We start from the raw sequence: 26,346 nt of genomic DNA on the forward strand, positions 1-26,346 counted from the left end.
AATGATATGTCCATTACGATACCATGAAGAGATGCATGATGCAATCAAGGAACATGCCAGAGTGAGTTTGCTATGTGCCCCTAATTTAGGAACCTAATGGAAAGGATCCAAAAGTCCACTTCAAGTGACAACTCCCAAGGGTGGTTTCATGTAACATTACTGGCTTCTAGAGATATCATCCTCTTAGGAAATACATTGTGGCGATAGGAACTATCAGCGATAATGCATCACTAAAAGAGGAAAACTCTAGATGAGACTTCACTGTTATCAAGCGAGTCGGAGACCCAGCATGACCACAGATCGACCTCCACTCCTTATGACTCACACAAACCTGGGTATAGGGCCTAACATCTCAATATGTGTGCGAGGTGTAGGTGCCATGTGTGCGTAGAAAAAAATATTTCTAACTATGAATGTAATCGATAGACAAACACATACCAAACATAACAACATGGCAAAGGTTATATACAAATATGGACAAAACAAAAGATAAAAAGGAGAAGGGAACATAAATAAAGAAGAAGCCATGATAAAAAAAACATTGCACACTGATCGAATGACTTGACTCTCTAACAAGTCCGCAGTGGAGTCGCCAACTGTCACAACCTACCCTTCGGTAGGAGGGCGAGGCGAAACAAAATGGCGTGTCTTCTTATGAAGAAAACGCGTGGAGTCGCCACCAACATTTATTTAAGAGAAAATGTTAGAAAAACCAAAAACGATGAAGGTCTGCGCATTTTGAAAATAAGGGTTCGTGAGTTGTTTACGCACGGGGAAGGTATACGCACGGGAAAGGTATTAACACCCCACTTACCCGTCACAAGGGACGACAACCTTTAATCGAATGTGCAAAAATGTGATTTCAAAATTATGTATTTTTTGTTTTTAAATTTTTTTATTTTTTGGGGTTGACAAGGGTGTTGCCCTTGCTCCTACGTATCCTCAGGTGCGATGAGGAATTCAGACCTACGTAGTTCTTTAGATTTGAAAGTTTGAGTGTTACATTGATTTTATGTTTTTTTTTTAAAGATTGATTTTAATTATGAACAAAAGTCGCTTAAGGTGTTGGACCTTGAAACGATGTTTTAAACTTTGAAAAAAGCGAAGAAAGTTGTTAAGGCGTTGGACCTTGAAACGACCTCACGTGATGTTTGATGAAAAGCAGAGAGAATCATTAAGGCATTGGACCTTGAAACGATCTCAAGCGATATTTGATAAAATGAAGAAGTTTATGAGTTAGTTTTATTTTGGTTTTGCTTATTAACCTTCAATTTTTTTAAGATAACTTGTGGCACTAATCATCAGTTAAAACTTACTTCATAAGAAGAAAATGAGATTACTGGTGATAAAAGAAGGAAATGAAGATGCACAAAACAAGAAAGAGGATCCCTAAGGGTGCATAGATAGCATCCAAATCCTTAAAACAAAAACTAACCAGAATATGCATGAAGAACGATGTAGAAGTCAATTATGGTCGCAATTCGGTAGTGCCTCGACCTCGTTTTTCTCTTCTTTCTTCTTCTTCTCTCTGATTTTTCTCAATTTCTCTCAATGCTAGACCTTGGAACCCTTTACTCAGCCTCCCTCACGCCTATTTATAGCAAAAGATAGCATTAGGGGTCATGGCAGCTCGCCCAGGCGAGCTGTTGCTTCAACCTGAAGTAACCTTGCTCACTCAGGCGAGCTGGTTACTTCACCCCTAAGCTATTTGGGGCCCCAGGCGAGCCAGGGTTCAGAAAACCCTCTGAAATGACCCTTTTACCCCTCCCTTTCGGTATCTTTCATATTCTTGATCAAAACATTGAATGATCATTTGTTTCGCATTGTAACTGACTTTTAACATCGTAAGTTGACTAACAAGGATCAAAATATCAACAAACGATAGTCCCCGAACAAAATTAGTGTATGACACTTATCATCACAATACATTATCAAGATATCACTTGATCCACCTCATGTGCATATATACATCACTCATATCAAGTATATCTTAACATTCATATCAAAATATACAAGACAGAACATGCAATACAATAAACATATATACATTAAATGAAACCATCATATTTTCAAACTCCAACACAATAACAATTTTAGAAACCATGCTATAACAACACTATAACATCATAAATATCATTTAATAATTTAGAACAATACAATAAATAATTAAATAATAATAATAATATACTTCATATAAACACAATATGTACACATACACATAACATAGGCATATATGTTGACCAATGTTTTGACAAAGTGGATCCAATTTATACATACATATATATATATATATATATATATATATATATATATATATATATATATATATATATATATAAAGAGAGAGAGAATAATTAATCATCCTCAAATCAAGATTAAAAATAAACGGTTAAGATTAAAATATTTATATTCAAATTAAAATCTAATATAACCATCAAATTTCTAATAGATTCACCAAACAAAAATTAAATATATAAAAGGTATTCATTATCATGTCCTAAAATATTTTAATTATCGTTAACACATTACTATCACCATGAATGGCACTACCTTTGTCACCATGACCATTGTTGCCGTTGTCGCCACTGCAGTTGGCGGCGGTAACAACGACGATGACGATCATGGCAGCAGAGGTGGTGGTCATGGCAGCAATGGTGGCGGCAGCAACAATGATGATAATGGTGGTTCTTGTGGTTTAATTGAGATCTTTTAGAAAATGATAATTGATGGGATAATCTTTATAGATTTGATTTTTGTTTGTTGAATCTTTTAGAAATTTGATGGTTATATTAGATTTTAATTTGAATTTATAAATATATTAATCTTAATCATATATTATTTTTAATCTTGATATGATAGTTATTATTAATTGTTCTCAAGTTCTCACAAAAAGAGTGTCCTCATAAGAGTTGTACTTTCTCTCTCTCTATATATATATACACACACACATATATACATATACATATATATATACACACACACACACACACATATATACATATACATATATATATACACACACACACACACACACACATATACATATACATATATATATACACACACACACACACATATATGTGTGTGTGTGTGTGTGTGTGAGAGAGAGAGAGATTTTCTAATATGCACACCCTTATTTTTTAGTGTGCCTATGTTAGCAAGTTACACCACGGGTATGTTTTAAGATATTATCTAGTTATAGCTTGTTATGCACTCATACTAAAAAACAAGAGTGTGTACATTAGCAAATCCTATAAGCATTTGCTACTTACACACCCTTATTATTATTTTTTTTTTTAAGTTAAACATCTCATATGATAACTTGAAGAGGTTGTGAGAGCCCTCAGCTCATGATCTACAAAAATCTAGACTTGAGAGGGAACAACCTCAATCCAAACTAAGTTAAGAGAATTAAAAGCTATCCTAGCTAGACAATCTGCAACATAGTTTCTTGTCCTTCTAGTATGAATTAAACAAGAATCAACTCTATTAAACAAAAAGTAATTACAGTCCTATAAAATCCCATTTAGATATGTACATTGGTGTCTTTCTCTATTCTTCCAAGGTGACACTAGTTCAAGTTAATCAGACTCGAACACTATACGTTGAAACAACAAATAATGAGCAAGTTGGATGCTCCAATGGAAAGTGACACCTTCAACAATCTTTGGGTCAAAACATTGGTTTAGGAAACCAGTAGCAGCAACCATAGTCTGGCCTTGGGAGTTTCAAAAGATAACTCCCATACTAGTTCCTTCCCCAAACTAAACCGAGGCATCAAATTTCCATCAGGTGGAGACTTCCATATGGTGGGTCTAGCAGTGGTCTTAGTAACGATTGTCTCCTCTTGAGAATGCATGGAGATGGCTCTAGAGAGGAGCTGGGGAATGGGTATACTCTTCCTCTCAAAGACCAGCAGATGGCAGCAACTCCATGTATTGTATAAAATCTCAAACACCAAGGTTGCACTCTCATTATCACTAACTAATAGGAAGTTGCTCATCCAAACTACAAAATGGGACTCCTCCCTGATATCCACCTTGAGATAGAAAGGGGCTGCTAACCAAATGTGCTTTACCTCATCAGACCACAATAGTGCATGTGTTATTGATTCTTGAGAAACCCCACACCTAGGACAAGTAGGGTCCAATGGCATGCCTCTTCTCAACAAACTTTTCCTAACCCGTAAGGCATTATGACAAGCTCTCCACAGAAGATGCTTTCATTTTGGGATAGTGTTTACCTTTCAAACCTTCTTCCCCAAGTTCCCTAGAATCAGACTTGATGAAGTGTGATTATTTCTTTATTGGTCAAGTTAAAGCTAGTATCCATACTTGATAGTGTAACAACCATCTTGATTTAAATTCCATACTAGCTTATCCCTCCCCTGTTATAGGTGAAGCAAGATAAAGGGAATGCAGTTCTTTGCTTTTAGAAGGAAAATGGACTCAGTCAAGTTGTGGTTCCAGCCACCGGTTTCCACATCAATTAACTCTAAATCTAGCAAATTTAAGTCAATACCTGGATTGGGCTCCCAGCTATTATCCAATGTACTCAACAGCCATTTATCTTGCCAAACCCAAACCTGGCTGCCATCTCCAAAAAATTAAACTTTCGAGTCTTTGATCTACCCACAATGGTAGGGAGGCCCAAGTCCCTATCATGATTCTCTACTGCCTTAACATTCAGAAGTTGGACAAGCTGATTAACTCTGAGATTCAACACGTTTTGACTAAATGAGAGTTCTGACTTGGGAAAATTAATCATCTAACCTGAAGCAAACTCTTACCTATTAAGGATAAAAGATATTTCTTTTGCCTCCTCCACAATTGGTCTTCCAAAGACAATGTTGTCATTTGCGAATAAGATGTGTGATATGGTATGTGCTCTTGGAAAAATATTCAAACCATGGAGATTTCTTGCTTGTATAATTTGGGAGATCAAGATAGATAAAGTTTCAGCACAAAGGATGAACAAATAGGGAGAAAGGGGGTCCCCTTGTTCTGATCCCCCATGTGGCTTGAACTCTCTTCCAAGAACACCATTGAGCATGATAGAAAAGGAAACTATTTGAATGCATTTCATTACCATATTCATAAACTTCAGAGGGAAGCCCATAGAACTAAGGGCCCTTTGCATAAAAGTCCACTCAATCCTATCATACGCCTTTGACATGTCAAGCTTCAATCCTATCATCCCATGCTTTCTTGTTACTTTCTTTTTCGTGTAATTAAAACACTCAAAAACTATTAAGGCATTGTCAATAATAATCCTATTTGGAATAAAAGCACTTTGGGTTTCTCCTACAATGTGAGGGAGTATTAATTCAAGTCTATTAGCCCAAGTCTTACTAATAATTTTAAATAGAACATTACATAGGCTAATAGGTCTGAATTCACTAGTATTAAGAGGTTTTTTTTTTTTTACCTTAAGGATCAACACCGAAAGAGTTTTATTGGATTTAGATGGATCACCTTCTTTATTCAACACATGAAGAGTAAGGTTGGTCACTTCCTCTCCTGCAATATGCCAAAACTTTTGATAAAACAAACCAGGGGTGCCATCTAGCCCATGAGCTTAAGTTGGGTGCATTTGAAGCAAGGCCTTTCCAACCTCCTCTTTAGTAAAGTCCTAAGCTAGTATAGAGTGGATCTTAGAATTCACCCTCCCCCAACCAAATATGCTATCTCATCCATATTTTGTGGGTCTGAGGTCTTGAATAGATTGGCATAGAAATCATATATCACTTCCTCAATTTGTTCAATATCATCTACCAAGTGTTTGTGGAAGAAATTTGTATTCTTATCTCCACTTTTCAGCCACAAAGCCCTTGAACATTGCTCCCATATCTTCTCATCTTTTATCAACAAGACATCCAGTTCCAACTCATGCTTCTGGTCCTCGAAATTGTCTCCTGAGATTTGGTCCTCTTCTAAAGATTTTGTAGTTTTCTTCTCATCTCCTTGATTTGTTTTGAAATTTGGCCAAAATTTAGATCTCCCCATTCAACAAGATTCAAGGTCATTCTTTGGAGATTTGAGATGGCACTTTGACCCCGAATCCGTGATGCATTCATTATATCTTGAAAATTCAAGTCATTTAACCATACCTTTTTAAAGTGGTAAAGTTTCTCCCTTTTCCTTCTGCTCTCTCTCCTAGCTCCCTGTTTGCAAAACACCAAAGTTATAGGGTTGTGGTTTGAGTTATACCTGAGTAAAGAATGAATTAAGAACTCCTTCCAAACTTGACACCAAGGCTTGTTGGCAAAAACCCTATCCAACTTCTCCTCCACCATATCGGGGTATATTTGCTTGTTTGACCAGGTGTAACTATACCCTTCCATCCCTATATTAGTTAGGCCACTTGCTTCCACTATATCTCTGAACTAATTCACATTATGCGGGTTAATGGGGCCTTCCCCTTTTTAGCTTTCGACCCCATGACCTCATTAAAGTCCTCTATGCAAATCCATGGTTGACTTGGTTGGGGTTGCTGGCTTCGGATCAGAGGCCAAGGGAGATGCTTTTTATGAGTTTATGGGAAACCATAAATGACAGTGGCCCTAAAATCTTCATCCTCCCCATCATCTCTGACTTGGAATGTGATGTGATTCGTGGACCAAGAGAGGCATTCAATATGAATATTCCCTTTCTACAACACAACTAATCCTCCAACCATATCTCTCTCACTCCTAGCACAATCAACACCCAACACAATCAACCTTTTTTGCTATGTGTTGTGGGGGCCTCCCCTGCTACTACATCTTTCCCTTTTGATAAAATATTAATATAGTAGCTCTCCAAACACTGCACAACTTCTGTCACCCTGTCCGTCAATGTACCCCTTTCTCCCATAGGGTCTTGTGCATTAGGCATGTGTCCTCCATCCATGGTGATCTTCTACTTTTGTCTCTATTCATCCAACTATTGCCTCGGGACCTTCTTCGTCATACTGCCAAATGAGACTTCATTTTTTACCCTTGCCACCACATTTGGCCTCATTGTTTAGAACGACCATATTCATGTAAAAACTCCATGGGATTCCTTTCATAATATGGTCTTTGTCCCTTTTTTTCTCTCTAGAAGTCGAAAGGTAAAAAGGTTCTTCCTTGCTTCTTTGTATTTCCAACCCTCTTCACTCTCCATATGTGTTCCATAGTGGTCATGAAGACTTTGTGTTGAAAAATCCTTGAGTAAGGACCCGACCCACCAGCCATGCTTTCCCATCTTGTTCTCCCTGACCTCCGTCATCGCCATTTGGGACTTTTAGGATTCGATCGTCATCCTCCGTAAAGTCCAGTTCTTTCCAATGTTCCATCTACCTAATCCTCCATTCCAAGCAAAAACATTGACCATTAAGGTATCAACCTAAGAGAAATTCAAGAGCCAACGACCTTCGGGTGAACTCACAATGGTGTAGTTAAATATGCCCTAGTGCTATTGCGGTGAGTGACTGGAGTCAAACCCTAGCATAGACCTAAAGGGACTTGTTTTTTCACACCCTTATTTTTTAGTATGAGTGTGTTAGCAAGTTACATCATTGCATATTTTAAGATATTATCTAGTTATAGATTACTAATGAACTCATACTAAAAAACAAAGGTGTGTAAGTTAGCAAAATCCTTCATATGTATTACACTGAACTAGGCTAGAATACCAAGGGGTTAACCCAATTGATTGAACAGTGTATGTGTGAGTTATTATAAATTCTTTGGTACCTGAGTTTGATTTCTACATAAATAAAAAAAAAAGAACTAGACTAGCACAACTCAAAGTATAATATAAATCTCTTTCTTAAGTCCAATTTCAATCCCCAAACCTATAAAAACCAACCTTTGGGTGAGAGGGGTTAGTACGACAGGTTGAGCCATACTCTCCCCTACTTAATGTTGATATTTGATATGCAATGAGGGAATTGCAAAAGGTAGGAGTTAATTAGTTATGGATTAAGGTCCCCAATTGAATAATCATTCTAAAAAAACTTATAGAAATAAATAAGAAAAAAACTTACTTCATAAGTTAATTAAAAATGTTTTTTTAGATAAGTTTTTTTTTAGAGAAGTTAAATGACTTAAGTTTCTTAAAAAATGATTTTAACTTATGATGGATAATTAAATTTAAGTTATGAGATAATATTTTTTTTTATAAGTGTTTATGAATAAACTTATGAGGTTTTCCGAGTGGTGGATATATAAGTTATGCAATTAAAACGATGAAAGAATATCATTATCAGAAAATATTGGAGTCCATCATGGCCAATAGAACCGTAGACCTTTCCTTTAGTTATGCTTCTCCAAGTCTTTCCCCTTGATAATCAGTTGCTTAATACTAGGTGTTTTCAAGAATCAACTCCATGGGTAATCGATCGAGTTACGTACTTGATTTTGCAAATGTGGTTCACCTAACAAACACTTAACCAACTCACGCACGACACCACATGAAGTGTGCCTTTTGATGGTCATCAATTTTCCAACATTGGACAAAGTTGACGATGAGGAAATTATGGTTGTGCCTACCTAATTATTTGTCTAGATCGAGCTATAAACTTTGGGTTAGGATTATTAATGGAATGATTAAATTTCTATATTGAACTGATTATGGTTGTGCCAACATATATATTATACTAATTTACAATTTATTGATTGAATTTGACGAACTTATGTGGATTTATTGAAAAATATATTTTAATGTCAATTAATTATTAATTATATGATACATTAGCTTACCCAAAAAAAGTACTGTATATGATACATTAGTAAAATCAATATACAAAATTATATATATGAAAATGATATAAAATTTTAAATTAACATAAAATATTCAATTATATGTTTAATTTTGTAAAATAAAAATAAGAACCTTCTAACAAACATGATATAAATTAAAGAAAGAATGCCGAATAAAAAAAATAAAAAAAGCAAGAATGACACTTGTATTGTTTTAGTACTTGAAAGTGTCATAATAACAGCGAGAAACATCCAAATATACAACACCATCACCATGAAAAAGGACATTTATACCTTAATTATTTATATGTGAATCTTACATGCTTTTTTTTTTTTTTAATTTGGTATGATTTTTATTTGGATCCAAAACATATTTTAATTGGGTTGAATTAAATTTTTCAAAAATTATTTTAAGCTAATAAACAATCTATTTATTGATTCACTAATTTTTGGTTGAAGGTTTGGTTATTTTTCCTTTTTTTTGAAAGAGTAAAACTTACACTATTTTTTATTTGTTGTTTTTTTTTTTTGTGTTTTCCACATGTCTCCTCATTCTGAGGCTATCCTATTTTTGAAAGATTTAATATTATTCTTTGAATTAATGCGTAAAATTGTTCAAATTAATTAAGAGTACAATTATATACACTTCTTCAAATATGCAAAATTTGAACGATAAAAAATAATTATATATGCATTTTAATTTTATTTTCATTCTTACTCTTCGAAATTTTATGAGTTTGGTTGTTTATAATAATTACATATATAGCTTGAAGAGGATTTGAAAATACTTTTCATTTCTTACCAAAAATGAAAAATTGTATTAAAATAATCTCATCTCGGAAAGAGTTAAAGTTTAGCTCGTTCCTTTGCACGTGTGCTATGCAATCTATCCTTTTTAATGTATGCTTTCGATTTCCTAATTCTTCCTTCTCATACAGTGTTATATGTATAAAAAGATTTTGAGAAAAAAATTATATATTGATTTGTAAAAAGTATTAAATAGGTATTCAATCACAATGTGTATAGGTATTAATTTTTGAAATAATTATTTTAAAATAATTTAAATGATACAATTTAACAGGAAAATGTAAATTATCAGCTACATTGGGAAAAAACTGCTGGACTTTATCATCTTTATATTATTTAGTTTCATACACTTTTTGTTTTTTTGACAGATTTTCTCATTTCTTGTTAATGGATAACGATATTAGAATATATAGTATGTAAGAGTATCCAATTACAAAAAGTCTCCACTTTTTCTTTTAGACAGAAAACGCCACTTTATGCACAAAGAGTATTTACTTCCATTAATTTAAAATGTCTTAATTTGTTAATTATTTTAGTTGAATATATTAGTAAAAGAGTGTGTTATTTTTAACTATTTATTAAACATGGTGCTGGCTAGCATGCACAAATTATGTAACTTGTGTATGGTGCACAAAAAATAACATTCTTTAGATTGATCTCGTTTTATAAAATTATGGTACACCTTATCATACTTTACTGTCACCTCTCTTCTTCTTTCCAACTATTCTATCATCGGCTACTGTTTGTCGCTGTCTAAGGTGATTTCGAGTAGTGGTACACCCTCCGCACCACAATTTTGACATTTCTTCCATCATCACTGGAAATCAGTACCACCCACCACCGCCAAAAACATCATCGTTAGTCCGTTACCCACCAATCCCCTCTCACCCTTCTTCCCTAGATCTCCTTTCCTCCATTCAGACAATCCTCCTTTCCACACATGGATTTTGACCCCCCCTCCCCGAACTTCAACAACGATTCATATCAATCCTCTCTTTCCCCCATCTTCTCGTGATTTCAATCCTCTCTTTCCCCCACCATGTTGACCTCCACCACCTAGGACATAGTGCAGAAAGTGCATTTTACGATGGTCAAAATAAGCTTTCTATGACGGCTTCGAACAGTCTTTAAATCTAACATTGTAAAAAGTCAATACTTTCCACAACGATTAAAGAAAACAGTCTTACAAAAGTGTCTTTCTAAGATAGTTCTAAGCTAAAAACCGTCTTAGAATAAATTTTTAAAAAAAAAATTAAAAAAATTAAGAATTTTAAGACGATTATTTAAAAAATTATCTTAGAAAATATATTTTCTAAGATGGTTTTTGAAAGAACCGACTTAGAATCATTTTTTAAAAAAAATGATGAGAATTTTAAGATGTTTTTTTTCAAAAACCGTCTTAGAAAGTAAAACAGTTTTTTAGAAAACCGTCTTAGAATATCATTTTTAAAATAAAAAAAAAAAAAGAAGTTAATCTTATTTACTTAACAACTATATCTAATCTTTTTACTTAAAAAACTTCAAATTTAATTCAACATAATGTGCAAATTCATGTCACAAAATTACTGCAGCCAGAAAACCTCTTATCAGCCTCTATCACAACAATAAGAAAACAAATGTTGCAGTTAGTATTACTAGTCTAACTAAAGTTAATCTTATTAACCTTATTCACATGCAATTGCAAACTTATAATCGATGAATTGAATATCCAAGTGTTTCAACCATTCTTAATGACAGCGGATGGGTTAAAATATTTGTTGGGTTTGAGTTAGGCTGATAGTGTATTTCAGCCTTTTGTGAAGCTCTGTTTCGGGTTAACATACACATAAGGAAACTAAAAAACTAAACGGAAAGGATCTTAAAAACTGGGTATAAAACTGAATAGAAAACAAAAATAATTATCAAAAGAAACTATTAACGTTCAATAAAAAAAATGAAATTATTAAGTTTTGAATTTTCATTCACACAACTCGAACGGATCACCTAAGCAATTTTTAGTTAATTCAAACACACACTATAAACCAAACATAAACCGTGTAACAAAGGAAGCAATAAATAATGTTAGAATACTCAACAAATATTTAAAATATATTAAGTACTCGACTCATTAGACGATACACTTACAAATAAATATTAGAATGTGTTTCATCATAAACGTTTTTTTAGTTTTTAAAATTATTTTGTAGAATAATTTTAAAAATTAGTTTTGAAACACAAACAAAAACAAGTGTGACAGAAACATTAAAATAGGAAATTAAAAAGTCTAAAAATTAATGTTCTAGATTTCTAATTTTGTAAAAAATGATGTTATTTTTAAAATAATGTTCAAAGATTGTTCTTATAAATCAAACATATTTTTTTTTCTTTTAAAACAAATAATAATTTTCAAAATAAGAAACAATCAAGCCCTTTAATTTTTTTTCTTCTAAAGTGGTAATATCTCATTTGTGTATAACAAAGTGAGAAAAATCTTGCAAGTCCTACAAAATGTAGTACCCAGAAATTTTGTTTGGGATATATCGAGGGGATGGACTTGAAGCCTTAATTAGAGGAAAGTATGGTGGACACCCAATCAATGATCAAACGAAGCCATATAAATACTCCAATGCTCTGAGGATAAATCCTAAGCTCTTTAATAGATACATAGTCTTTAATATTTTAAAATGTCATAATAAAGTTCTTAACTTCATAATACTAAGAAATACTAATATTTTATGACTATTAAAAATAATTTTATAATTTAATAAAAAATAAATAATGATTCATAGTTATAAAAAAATTATGGGTGTAAAATTATTTTAATGGGAATAAAAATAGATAAAAAAAACAAATATTAAAATTTATTTTGAATACAAATTTCAGAAAATTGTATTGCTAACGCTCTTTATGATTTTATTATTTAAATATACTGATTTGAAGTGAATATGGAAGTGACTTTAATATTAATGAAAATGGTAATATTTTCAAATTAACTAATGAAATGACATTATTTTTAGTCAATATTGAAGTGGCTCAGGTCAAATGGTCTTTTTGTAGATGAGAAAAAAAATGCTATATCCTTCTAGCCTACGAAAAATTGACACCTATCAAATCTAAATTACTCCTGCTTCAAATTTAACATGGGAAGATTTTGTGCTATCATATTGATTATCAATCAAGTTTCTTACTGGCTATTATGAATTACTCCTTTTAAAATTAGTTGATAAAAAAATCAATTAAATAAAAGAACAAAAATAGAACACGAGAAGAAAAGAAAACTCACAAGATTTTGAGATCAGTGAGACAAGTAAGTTCTCTTGGGATGGATCATGTCAACATGTTGTTCAGTCGCCTAATTCATCAATGCAAATGGGTTAGTAAAACAGGCAAAAATTTATACATAACTGAAGAACAAAAATCAAAAACAAAATAAAAGGTTTTGCCTGCTTGAAGTCTTGCTTCCCCAAAACCCTTAAATCATCATAGAGAGATTTTACCTGCAAAAAAATCACATTGATAGTTGCTCAAACAATGCACAATCACATAATTTAGACAAAAAATACCTCTTCACTAGTTAGGTCATGATCCTTGATTAGTGAATCAGCTGGATCGGTAAAGGTTATGGAAGTGACTAAACCAAGGATCTCCAGAGGAGAATTTGACCAAATGAAATTTGCAACTGAAGACACCTTCCTCAAAGTTGTGTTTACATCTTCATAGTTGTAGTCACAAAGTAGTTAGCAACAACAGGTACCATATGTTTGGAAGACAAAACCACAATAAAAGGGTAAGCAATTAAGGGGGTGGGAATGGGGAACAATAAGTCTACTATTCATAGCAATAAATCAGCTCAAGCAATTGAACTGCCAACTATTTTGCATTCTTAATGTTTTCAGTTTTTCAGGATACCTTACCAATCATTGTAATTAGTTTGTTATGCAATATTGCTTGTGATGAATATAGCAGATAAAAAATTAAGATCATCCATTCCATTGCAAGAAGATGACTAGAATAATTTGAGAAAGTATGCCACAGAAAAGCTAATACAAATTAAAAGTCAAACCAAGTCTTTTAAAGAGGCACTAATTACCCATCACGATACCTTTTTTGCTTAGTATCTCTAAGTACATCCATCACCTGCATCACCAATACACCAATCACCACCCTAGAAAACCAAACCAAATGAACCAAAAACGAACAAAACTAAAAATGTCAACCCATCATCCCCGAAAACAAACTGAATTATCAATATATATAAATTATAAGGGAAAACTTTTATCTCCTAAGGAGAAAAGTTATACATGAGATTATTGTTAATTATCATAAAAAATGAGTATATATGTTCCAAAGACAAGTAAAATACTAATAAGAACCAACCTTTTTGTTCCGCATTTTCCTTAGAACCTGTAATTGTTTATGCATTTTCTTCATTCCATTTTCTGCACATATGCAGATTTATCACTAAATTAGCCTTCCACCCATTTTGCACATTCTCTGCATATTTCACGAAACTTAATTAGGAAAAATTTAATCAAATGAAAACATTTTGCTAGGATATGAAGCTTAATTAGGAAAAACTTAATCAAATGAAAACATTTTGCTGGGATATGAAGCTTAATTAGGAAAAATTTAATCAAATGAAAACATTTTGGTGTGAATCTTAATAAAATAAACTTTTCTGTCAGTGCTTGTCAATTCAATTCAACGCACAAGACCCATGTGAAGTTGCACCGAAGTTTCCATGAAGCCACAATCTATTACCTCCGTAGCCCTAATGATAAACTTTATTCACCTAACCCCTCTATTTGCCAATAACAACAGATAGTTCTAACAGTTTCAAGAATGATATAAGTTATAATAAAGTTGTTTAGCAGGGATAAAAAAAAGAAGCGGAAAATGAAGAACCTATCCCCAATAGGCTTAGTGAAAATCTGAAGCAGAGTACAAAAAGAAGCCTGAAATTGTTGTTTTCTTCTGTTGAATTCAAAACCAGTATTTTCTACTCAACAAGAAAAAAATAAACAAAAAGATATTGATGTATAACTATAGCATAGACAATATAGATAAAACCAGTGTTTTCTACTCATGAGAAATTGGCCTAAACCTCTCATAAACCATATGTCACCACATAAAGAGAACACGGTAATAACAAATGTATAATAACATTAAGAAGTAACCCTAGAAATGAAACAAACTACATCCCAAATAATCAAAATGGAAGCACCCCATTGCTCAGAAAATATGCTTCAGCACATTCAAACACTGTTTGCAGATGTCCCAACAGATTGAAAATGCAAGAAGATAAGAGCTACATATCGATGTTCAACATTTCCTCAAAAAGCCAAACAATATAGTGCATCAACAATCCCGAACACTACTGATTCAAATAAAACACAAAATCAAATAGTATTAAAAAAGAAAATTCACAAAGTGATTCTGATTGCCAAAAAAAAAACTTAAACCAGTGGAATGAAGTAAAACTATTGACTCGGATCAACAGTGGAAGCCGTGGAAATAATAAGAAAAACAAAGCAAGGGTTCTAATTAGGGATTATAGTGAGTATAAGAAAATCAATGGAAGGGAGAACTCTCTTAATCACGACGAGTTAACGAGTGGAATCAACAATTGAGAAAGCGAGTCGAAGCCAAGTGAGGGAGCGCGACGACTCTGAAACCCTAGCAGAGTGTGGGAAAAACAGAGACGCCAATGTTTTAAGTTTTTTCGGTTCTTCAATACTTGCTTCGGAGACCCTAGTGGAGACGACAATGTCGAGGCCTCGAATCCCGGTAGGAACCACCGCGACGGATCTGCATGTGGCGGCTACGACCCGACGTCCTTATAGCTGACGTATCGAAGCACCACGTCACCGTAAAGGAACACCTCCGTGAAGCCGGTGCAGCCGTCGAGGAGAACCGTAGATGACTACCTCTTCAACTTCCTCTTCGTGGTGCAGGACAAAGAGAGTGATGAGGAATTTAAGGTTTTAATTATGAGAGTGATTAAAATAAGGGTAGGACTGAGAGAGGCGATTCGCATTCCCTCTCGCATTCTACATCGGTTCTACAAGAACCGATGTCATAATGAATTTTCAAAGACGGGTTTATCAAAACCACCTTTAAAATTTTCCAATTATTTACAAAAATGTCACTGCTTTACTTATGACATCGGTTTTTATATAACTGTTGTAAAACCTGCGTCATAGAATACCATTTTTGTGGTAGTGAAAAACAAAAACAGACTCAGAAAGAAAGAATGCAACATAATGAGCATCAAAACTGAGTAATTGACAAAAGAGAAGATCAATCGACTAGCTGATCGAAATCCGTAAGCTTTTCGATGAGGACGACTTACCCTTACCCTTCTCTTTCTCTTATGCTTTGTCTTCCTCTTTTTCTTCTTCGTCTTCGACATTGTCTTTTTCTCGAACATTCTCCTTCCAAGTCCAAACCCTAAATACCCCCCCCCCCCTCAGAACAAACGCCGCCACCCTTAGATCCCACCACCACCGTCTCCGTCACTCCACAACCACTAATCCCAATCTCGAAATACTCCTCTCCTCGCAAAAAACCCCAACCACCATAGGGAAGTATGAATGACATGATTAAAATGTCTTTGATGAACTTCAGAGAAGCGTCTTCGTCACAAGGTTATGATGATGATGGGTTGCACTTGCACACCGAAGCGAATTATGAAAAGCTTATCAGAAAGGTTATTTAAGGAGATTCTCTCGATGTTGATGCAATAAAAACCCTTCTTCCCCAAATCTCACCTTATGCAAGGACTACTCTCCATTTCCAATCTACAGAAACAACACATAATCAATCGCCTTTATTTTCTTTCTCATGCCACCATATTTCTAAATTACTAACACTCTAACAACCAATTAAATAAAATATCACTTTTCATTTACAATGTGACTTGGGAGAGAAGATCTAGGGAAGAAGGGTAAGAGGGGAGTAGAGGAGGTTTAGTGGGTAACAACGATGTTTTTGGTGGTGGTAGATGGTAATCGCTTGCCAGTGATAGTGGAGGAGCAATCGAGATTGTGGCGCGAAAGGTGCACTGTTGCCGAAAATCGTATCTGGGGCGACGAATGGTGGTCGATGGTAGAGTAGCCAAAGAGAAGAAGAAGGATGGTGGTAAGGTGTGGTAGGGTGCACCATAATATTATGGAATGAAATCAATTTAAAGGATATTATTTTTTGTGCACCTTACACAAGGTACATAGCTTGTGCACCTTACACAAGTTACATAGCTTGTGCACCATAGCCTGCACCATGCAAGTGAAGTTAGAAATACACACATCCTAGTATGTCACTATTTAGCATGTCATCTCTTAAACACATAAATGGTAATTTGTATGTGGAAACCTTTTTTTAAAATTTTTAAACATTTTAAAAATTAGGGAAAATAAGTTTTGCCTAAATGATGGTTAAATTATATTGTCATTCCCTTATTTAATAAAATTAACTTTCATTCTCTTAAAGATCAACCTTTTCTTGGTAAGCTGTTTAAGGTGAGATACTTCCCAAGGAAATTTTTTCTAAATGCACTCCTAGGTAATAATCCAAGTTTTAACTGGAGGAGTATTTGGTTAGCCAATGGAGTGGTGTAAGATGGTCTAAGGTGGAAGTTGGGAGATGGATCTAAAATTAGTGTTGGTTAGGATCCATGGTTAAGAGACAAGGAGAATGCTTTTGTTAATGATCAATTAAGACAACTAACAGGTGATATAAAATTTAGTCAGTTGATTGATCATGAGAGAGAGTGGTGGAAGATGTAGATTGTTCAAGCTATCCTCCATGAAGATGATGTGAAATTTGTGATATCTATACCATTGGTGGACACGAGGAAGGAAGAAGAGGTGGTGTAGAGGGGTAGTAATGAGTGTATCTACACAAGCAAAGAATGAATACAAGTGGGAATATAATCAAACACATTGCAAGCATTAAATCTTGAAGCTCTAGCTAGCTTATGAGCTACATGATTTGTTTGCCTCCTTTCAAAACTCACCCTTGAGTTTGTGATATTTTGAATTTTATCTCTACAATTTGATAAAATGACATGAAACTCAAAGAGAGCATCTACTTTATTGTTGAAACTATTAGTTACCATTTTTGAGTCAACTTCAAAAATTACATTGTGATATCCAAGATCATGAATCCATGCGATCGCCTGGTATAGGCCCCAAGCCTTCACTTCTGATGGTGAAGGGTTGCCATTGTGCAGTGAAGTTTTTGCTTTCATGAACTCTCAATTGTCTCCTCTAATGTAGATGCCAATCCCAAAGGTGCTGTTGTCGCTAAAATGAGCCGCATCAAGGTTACATTTGATTGTGGTTGGTTGAAAGGGTCTCTATTTGATGTTTTGGTCTTCATCTTGTGTAATGGATCATACTTTCAATGAACGAGCATTTAGCCATTCATGATAGAATCGATTGTGATGGCTAGTGACATATCATGTAGCTTCTCTAAATCATCCCATATTTTCTTGTTCCTTTGAATCTAGATGCACCATAAAACAAAGCAATTTGAGCATTCTGTGTCAGGCTAAGGTTGCTATAATAATTCAAACACAAGTTCATTGATGCCATTAACCAAGAAAGATTTTTCAAAAATAGCTCCCACAATCTTGCTAGTTTCCATACTTATTGGGCTCTAGGATAGGTCACAAATAATTGCCAAGCATTCTCCATTTCTGACAAATAGTAAGCACAAGTAGCAGGGTAATTTATACCTTTTTTAGATAATCAAGCTCGAGTTAGGAGGTAATCTCTTTGAATTCTCCAGGTGAACTGCAATATTTTAGGTGGAATTTTGAGATTCCAAATCAAAGACCAATTCCCAGCAACCTTTAAATGAGAAGTATCTAGAATTGACTCAATGATGCCATGATAAACACTTTGGACATTGTATTTTCCATCTTGACTGTAGCTCCAAATCAGCTCATCATTTGATTGATAGTTCAAGAGAGGTTTCTTTAATATTTCTTGCATCTTCATCATTGAAGATTCCTTCAATCAATTCTTTGTCCCGTTCTTGCGAAACATGGTTAATGAGATTCCCTACCACCAAATTTTTTTAGACCTGCAATTGTGGGAGATATGATATAGGGGTTGTCAAAATATTTTAACCATGGTTGGGTGCACACATTTATAGAGCTTCCATTTCTAATCCTTCATCTCATGCCTTGTCTTACCCCTATGGTGAAGTGTGAATACTACACCAAACAAAACTTGGATTATGTCCTAGAGGGGCATCCAAAAAATTCCTTGAAGGAAAATATTTAGCTTTGAACACCTTTAAAACAATAGTATCATCATTTGTTAACAATCTTCAACCTTGCTTCCCTAGCATAACAAAATTAAAAGCATGGAAATGTTTGAAACCTAAGCCTCCAAATTCTTTTTTCATTGTAAGTTTCTCCTAGTTGAGCCAATGAATTGCTTTTAAGGAGCTATTGTTAGAACCCCACCAAAAGGAATTCATCATTTTTTCAAGCTCATCTTGTAAGGTGGAAGGGAGTAGAAAAACACTCATGCAGTAGGTGGGAATAAATTGAGCTATAGATTTGATAAGAATTTCTTTACCCGCTTTGGAGAGATGCTTTGTTGACTAGTGATTTATGTGGTTCCGTAATCTGTCTTTGGAGAGATGCTTTGTTTACCCGCCAATGATAGATGGGAGGCTCAAATATTTACCCTCTCCTACACTTTGTGAGACCCCAAGAGACGATGAAATTCTGCTTCTTGTATCTGAAGGTGAGTCATTGTTGAAAAAAATTCTGACTTCTAGAAGCTAATGAGTTGACCAGAAGTATGCCATAAGTGTTTAGAATCTCCTTTTAGAACATTTGTTTCCTTTTCTTCTATCTTGCAAAACAAAAAAAGTCATCAACAAATAATAGGTGTGAAGTGATGGAGGCTCCTGTACACACCTTCACTTATGGATATCTTTCTTATTCTCATGATATTTTAGAAGTGAAGAAATTTCCTCTTTGCATAAGATGAACAAGAGGACAATGAGTCCCCCTTCCTGAGTCCTCTCCCTAGAGAAATTTGAGGCCCACAAAATCATTATTAATAATCATTATTAATAAAAACAAAATATTTCACTGTTTGAAATGTATACTGCTAGTATGTTAATGTTTGAAATGTATACTGCTAGTATGTTAAAGGTGGTGGATAACTATAAACAAATTTCTTATGAGTATTTTTTTTCTCTTAACTTCTAATCATTAAAATCATCAATAATTAATTTTAAAAATTCTGTTAATTATTAGCTATTGTCTTAAAAACATAATTCAGAATTTTTATTTCACTTTCTGAAGTCTCAATTTTCACAATAGATATTAAAAACTCGTTGTCAATATATAAGGACAAGAGTCATAAGAGGAAATTGTTAGTTCAATTCGCTTATGAGCTAACGTGTCACTTGGGATATATATATATATATATATATATATATATATATATATATATATATATATATATATATATATATATATATATATATATATATATTAAATTTCATGTAAGTTTTTTTATCATCATTGATATCAAATATTTTCTTTGTTCATAACTAATTTTTATTAAAAAATTTGTTTGATCATTCTATAATAAGATTCCTTTATTAATCACATTTTTTTTTATCTATAACACTTTAACTCAACTTTATTTAAAAGGATGGAATTCAATATAATTCTACTTGAACCAACAATATAATAGGTTGGCTAATAAACTCCATATCTCTAAATATATTTGCGTAAAATGCGTGAAGAATAACATTTTGATAACTATTGTTTCAAACTCTTTTGGAATTATACAAATTCGTAAATGAGTTAAATATTTAAAAAAATATATTGAGATTCCTAGATAAATTAATGCAGTGTTTGACTTCTTTCTGTTTTTGTTTTAATTTTCTTTTTCTCTTTGAAAAGAGAGTTTCTCCAATTAACTTTTGTAACAGTTTTAATTTTTTTCATTAAAGAAAAGTTACATTTTTTAATAAAAAAACTTTTTTAAATTGCACATTTGATCTGGGTAACTTTTCCATAAATGTCTTATAGCTAAATAGTTTAAGAAAAATGCTGTTTAGTACATATTTCTTTTTTGTACTAATATTACAAAAGAATATGATTGGCTGACAACTTAAAAGAAGGATATACATTAACGTAAAAAAAAAAAACCTCTTACAATGATCCCACGCCATGTATGATGATTTATTCTGCAGAGGAATTCAACCAATCTCCATTAAGAAAAAAAAATGTGCAAAGATCAAGATCCCTTCATCATAATAACCGATCGTAACACTCAGTACGAATCTAAAAATTATTAGTTTAGAACAATACTTATATACAAATTAGCCGAGGCAATATTCATGTTATAAATTTTTTTAGCTATATTTTAAATTATGGAGGCAATTTATATCCATAAAAATACATTATATTGAAAAAATTAAAATTCTTGTGGCCCAGCTGCCCCCCAAGCCTCCAAAGTGGATACGTCCATGGTAACACTGAAAATGCAACAAGTCTCAAACATGGGATGAGAAGCTAAAAACACAATCATGATGTCTGTATATATAGAGGTTATCAACTAAGAGAGAGCAATTGATAAACATTAAGAACATGGAAAAGAAAAAGTTTCTTGGCACAAGTCTTGTGTTGCACAAAGTATTTTTACCTGAATGAGACTTAAAAACACTTGAAAAGGCATAAATATTAATGGTAGCTGATCCAACTATAGTTTACGTACTAAATATTTCCTTTCAGTGAACACATGTATCTCTCGGGCAGAAACCAAATATTATATTAATCCTTCCAAATACTAAGAGTTTTAATAGGCACGGATAAGTTTGAACTGTTGACTACATACTTGAGTAATGTTATCACTCAATCATATCACACAATCGGTTATTTAAGTACTATATATTATATCTAATTAATAATGGCCTCCCAATTTAGTAGGAAGGCCAGTAATTGTCAAGATCCATGCAATGGTCCATGCCCATGTACCTATTGCCATGAGAATTTGCACTGGCCACTTCTCCACCATACCCTACATTGTCAGCAGCAAGAGCAATATTGGGTGTCACCATGTTGGAACTGAAGTCATGATGCACTTGGGCAATTGTGTGAGCAGGAGATGGCTGTGGTGGTGGCATCATTGGCCTCAAAAGGGATTGTTGTGCTTGTGCGGTGGTAGTAGCAACTGTTCCTCCCAGATTCAAATTAAGGCCAGAAATAGTAAACCCTTCTCCTCCTCCTCCTGCTACTGGGTTGTTCAAATGAGAGTATTGCATTGGTAAGTTCATGTTCATCACATTCACATTTGTGGGTCCACCACCTCTCAAAACCCTAGTCACTTCAGCTACCTCTGAAGGGTTCATCATGTAGTTTCTTCCATAAAGGAAATGAGCAGCAGCAGCAGGGTCTGCAAGGTGCATCATTGGTGGTGGTGGCATAATGCTAGGGCCAACTTCCAGACTAAAAGGATTCAGATTCAATGCTCTGATGTGGCTGGAAGAGGGGAACTTTTTTGCACCAGCACTCTTGCGGAATACCCTGCAAACCACCCATTCATCCTGCTGTGTATATGAGAGTGTACGTGAGTGTTAATGTTGGAAAATGATGCTTTGACACCCTAAAAATGTGTTTACATATCCTTAGAAGAAGTGAGAGATAAGGAGTAATAGAAAGTAGGTAATAACAAACCTGAGGGATGTCGTAATGAGAAAAGAAGAGACAAAATAGAAAGGAGAGTAGAAAGGAGAGAGTGGCGATATTTTGAAACCCCATGAATATTTCAAACACCCCACCGATAATTTTTTAATTTTTTATATTCTTTTCTTTTTATCACATTATATAATCTATTATACATTTTTTTTATTCTCTTTCTCTCACTAGGTGTCTTTTAGTATTTAGATGTCAAAAGGTATTTTCCAATGGGAAATAAGGTGGTAGGAAGTAAAAGAGTTGTAAAAATAATGTAAAGTTACATAAATAATCAATCACATTCTCTTCTCATTATATTTTTTTTCTTATATCGTTTTTATTTTTTATAGCCTTAATTAAGTTTTTTATACATGAAAAATAATTCATTTTTATATTATTATCTATCATTCATTTTTTCAATTAAATATCTGAAAAAAATTTATGTTTCAATTTATTATCTATCGTTATTCTCCTTCTGTTGAGTAATGATTTGGGTATTTTTTGGATAGCTTTCAAATATTGTTCATGATTAAATAGGTAGAGATACGTGGACAGTTAATATGATTATAGTTATTAATAAGTAATATTATAAATTTATTTTGTAATTCGATACAAATTAAGTCATGTTTAGGATTTTTAAGGTCATTTAATTGATTTTATTCGGATTATTATATAAAGGTATATATTTTCTAATAAATTTATTTAGCTTGTAAAGAAAGAATATACATGTTAGCAAGTAAAGAGTTTAAGTCGACAATAATTGCGTCTACTCTTGTAGCGTAAATACAACTTCATCCAAATGTATAAGCAGTTTTATTTGGTTTACATAAAAAGAAACGACTATTTCACACTCTTTGGGTTACGCCTCATTTCTACCCACCCACAGGGTTTTAAAATGCTAATCGCAATTGAGATTTGAAAATTTGCACAGGTAAATGAGTTTAAATGTAATGTTATGACTATACAAGTAATTGAAAGGAGAGAAAAAAATAAAGAGAAATATATAATATTTTTTTCTTTTCATTTCTTTAATTTTGATGTTTCAGTTTTTTATTTTTTCCTCAAAATAATTACTATTTAAAAAATTCAGAGTCTAATTAATATTTTTTTTATAAATATATCTTTATTTATAATACTCACAACTAGTAATGTAGACATCATAAATAAAGGTATTAAATAAGAAAATTTTAGTTTATATATAATATTTTTTTAGTTTCATTAAATATTTCTTAATTCCAGTATGATAACCCTAAACATAAAAAGAAATGAGAAGGATGAAATATAAAATAGTGAGTGAAAAAAATCATCATCCCTACATAATTGGAGGATATTATTCTATGCTTGCTTGTCTATTAATTTATACCTTGTTGGTTCTGAAGCTGCTGGATTTTGAATGAATGCGGTATTCATGCATGACCCAGTTGCTTTTCTCTCCTCTGGGAGCCCTGCCTTTGTAGAAAACCAAAGTCTTCTTCATACCAACCAACTCCGATGTAGCACTGTTGAGGATCTCTTTGTCTTTTCCTGTGGTTTTCCAGTACCCTGTGTTCGTGGCTCGGTTGGTTCTAACACCCGTTGGGTACTTACGATCTCTTAGACTGAAGAAGTACCATTCTTTTTGTCCCATTTTCGCCTTCTCTATTTCACAGAAACAATTTAATAAAAATATATTAATAGAGGAAATTAACTGATGCTAATTAGTCAGAATAAATTAGATAGGAATGTTTAATAATTTCATTTTGCTTACTAAAGAAAAAGATTTTAATGTTTAATGTGGAAAATAATTTGCTTTAGATAATGGAGGATGCTATCAAATTAAGTATATATAGTACGTAAATCTTCAACCAAATCACAAGACAAACTTATACACCTTAAAATTATATATATATATGATGAAATTGGAATACGTGCATCAATAACTTGCTTGTGAAAAGGGTGTGATATCTTGTATATCATATAGAAACCCTAGATGCATGGCGTTGACTATTTTCAGAACAGCATGTATGGAAATTAGACCAGGAGAAATATGTAAGTACTAAAATTGATGAACAAATTTAGCAAATATATACAGTATATTGATGGATCTGTAATTTCTTGATAAATAAATATGCAAAGGATAATGAAAAGTGCAAAATCCAATGAATTTTTGCAACTATTTATAGCATACGCATGAATCTACATATGAATTTCTAATTAAACGAAAAACAAGGTTTTATGTAAGATAAACTACCCGGAAGCTCCCATGGCTCACATTTGTTGAGATCTACATCAGCTATTGCTTTGCCTGTAAAATTAGAATCTGAAATCTTGTTTGTAAGATAGTAAGAGATGAGTTCTTCATCGGTCGGATGAAACCGAAATCCTGGTGGGAGGGTTTCCTCCTTCTCATGATTCCCTTCCATTTCAATATCCTTACCCTCTTTGGTAATAACTTCCTTGTCTTTCTGTAACATAAAAAAAATAACATCATGTATTGATGTACAAATTGCTATAAGAGCTTCAAATTTTGAAAATTAAAAGCCAGATGTATAAATGGTTAAAGAAAATTAAACTACATAGCTAGAAAGCGCTCTGATTTTATATATAAATCCCTTATTCAAAAACAAAGAAAGCAATAATTGTAAAATCAATTATAGGATCTGTTTGAATAATGACTTGCTGCTTACTTGCATGGAGAGAAAAACTTTTCTTCAATTCAGGGTTTGATGCTTTATATGAGCAAGGTTATTCACAAGAAACACTGACTTGAGGGTTACTACAATTGATTTCCTAGTGTAAAGGAGATTCAGGGGGATGGAGCTTTCTAATTAGTAATCACCACCATGCATGAGAAGTTAAAGAATTTAAGTACAAAGTCATTGAAGAATACAGACAAGTGTGTTTGTGAAGCTTTAACCAAACGTGGGTCTTTTAACCTTCTTGTTGCATTGAACAGCTGTGAATTCCGAGAAAGATACCTAGACTTGAAGTAAAATGACAATCTTGACCTTGTTGTCGTATGTTGTGTTTCAATGAACTATTCTATGCAATCGGAAAATGTTGAAAGTTTCGAAGTCCAACAACTGAATATATTTCTTGAATTATCAATTTTCTTCATGTCACGTGTATTAAGTTATATAACATACTAATTATAGAAGTATACAATACCATAAACTTAAAAAAGAAAACATCCAAAATATATGAAAATTAAGATATATGACAAACATTCCTAGATCATATGCATGTGTGTCATTAATACGTTAATCAATTGCAAATATGCTAATAAAATAAGACGTTAATAAGTATGCACTAAGTGTAGGCTTCTTTGTTAAAAAATGTGTAGGTTCCTACACTGCTAGTAATTAAAAATTATTATTGGTATGAGTTTTATTATGATTGAAGTAGGCTTAAATAGGTCAAAGTGTAACTATGATAATTGAAGTAGGCCTAAATAGGTCAAAATGTAACTATGATAATTAAGGTCAAATAAGGTTCAAGTGTGATATTAATGATTGAACAAGATTCAATTAGGTCTTATTATAATACTAATGATTGACTAAGGCCGAATAAGCGAACATGTAACATTATGATTGGTCAAGACTTAATAAGGCCCAAAGTAACACTAATGGTTGGCTAAGTGATAAATCAATTTTTGAGTGGTATTTTGTATGAGTTTTTGTGTCATTTGGCATGTATTTTCTTAGCAAAACTCATGTTTGGACACTAATTTAGTATAGTAGAAGCACAACCACTCAATTGAGTGAAAGAGTAGGAGATTGCACAATTTAAAGACTATACACTTGATCGCAACTATAATACATTTAACACAATTGTTGGATGAATAGTGATGCAATCCTACCCCCCAAGGGTATTGGATAGAAGACTCCAAGAAGATTGGGCCAGAGAGGCAAGAGAAGGCCCTGTGATTCTCATGAGCCTTAGGGTAGATTTTAAGCCCATGGGCTAAGTATGAGCCCACTTATCTTTGTAGATATTAGATTATGATTTCATTATTTCTGGGTCATGTATTTAGGGCTCCATAATGTAGGTAGGGTACCCTAGAAATGTAGGATTTTTCAGCCCTCGTATTTTAAGGCACCTAAACTAGTTTTTGTATTAGGGGTAGTTATGTAATTTCACA

At 33.2% G+C, this 26,346-nt stretch overlaps 1 protein-coding gene across 3 annotated transcripts; it reads right to left on the bottom strand.

Moving 5' to 3' along the window:
• Positions 1-21,206: 21,206 nt before the first annotated feature.
• LOC114384464 (NAC domain-containing protein 59-like) lies at positions 21,207-25,085 on the bottom strand. Of its 3 annotated transcripts, XM_028344133.1 has the most exons (4): positions 24,893-25,085; positions 24,457-24,670; positions 23,590-23,864; positions 21,207-22,099 (listed from the first exon to the last, which is right to left on the bottom strand). In XM_028344133.1, the coding sequence occupies exons 1-4, from the start codon at positions 24,896-24,898 to the stop codon at positions 21,473-21,475; spliced, it is 1,122 nt and encodes a 373-aa protein (XP_028199934.1). In that variant the 5' UTR covers positions 24,899-25,085; the 3' UTR covers positions 21,207-21,472. The 3 variants fall into 3 exon arrangements, with proteins under 3 accessions (XP_028199934.1, XP_028199935.1, XP_028199933.1); XM_028344134.1 differs by lacking the exon at positions 24,893-25,085 and having other exon boundaries at positions 21,207-22,096; positions 24,457-24,757; XM_028344132.1 differs by lacking the exon at positions 24,893-25,085 and having other exon boundaries at positions 24,457-24,756.
• Between the last annotated feature and the right edge of the window lie 1,261 nt (positions 25,086-26,346).

Source organism: Glycine soja, chromosome 14 (assembly GCF_004193775.1).
Source record: "Glycine soja cultivar W05 chromosome 14, ASM419377v2, whole genome shotgun sequence".
Lineage (NCBI taxonomy): Eukaryota > Viridiplantae > Streptophyta > Magnoliopsida > Fabales > Fabaceae > Glycine > Glycine soja.

What these genes read in the sequence shown, in the direction of transcription:
- LOC114384464 (XM_028344132.1), bottom strand. Translation starts at nt 24,679, where the DNA reads ATGTTACAGAAAGACAAGGAAGTTATTACCAAAGAGGGTAAGGATATT. An exon ending in TGAGCCATGGGAGCTTCCGG is followed by an intron (nt 23,865 to 24,456) that starts GTAGTTTATCTT and finishes TCTGTGAAATAG; the next exon opens with AGAAGGCGAAAATGGGACAA. An exon ending in GCAGCTTCAGAACCAACAAG is followed by an intron (nt 22,100 to 23,589) that starts GTATAAATTAAT and finishes TCATATACACAG; the next exon opens with CAGGATGAATGGGTGGTTTG.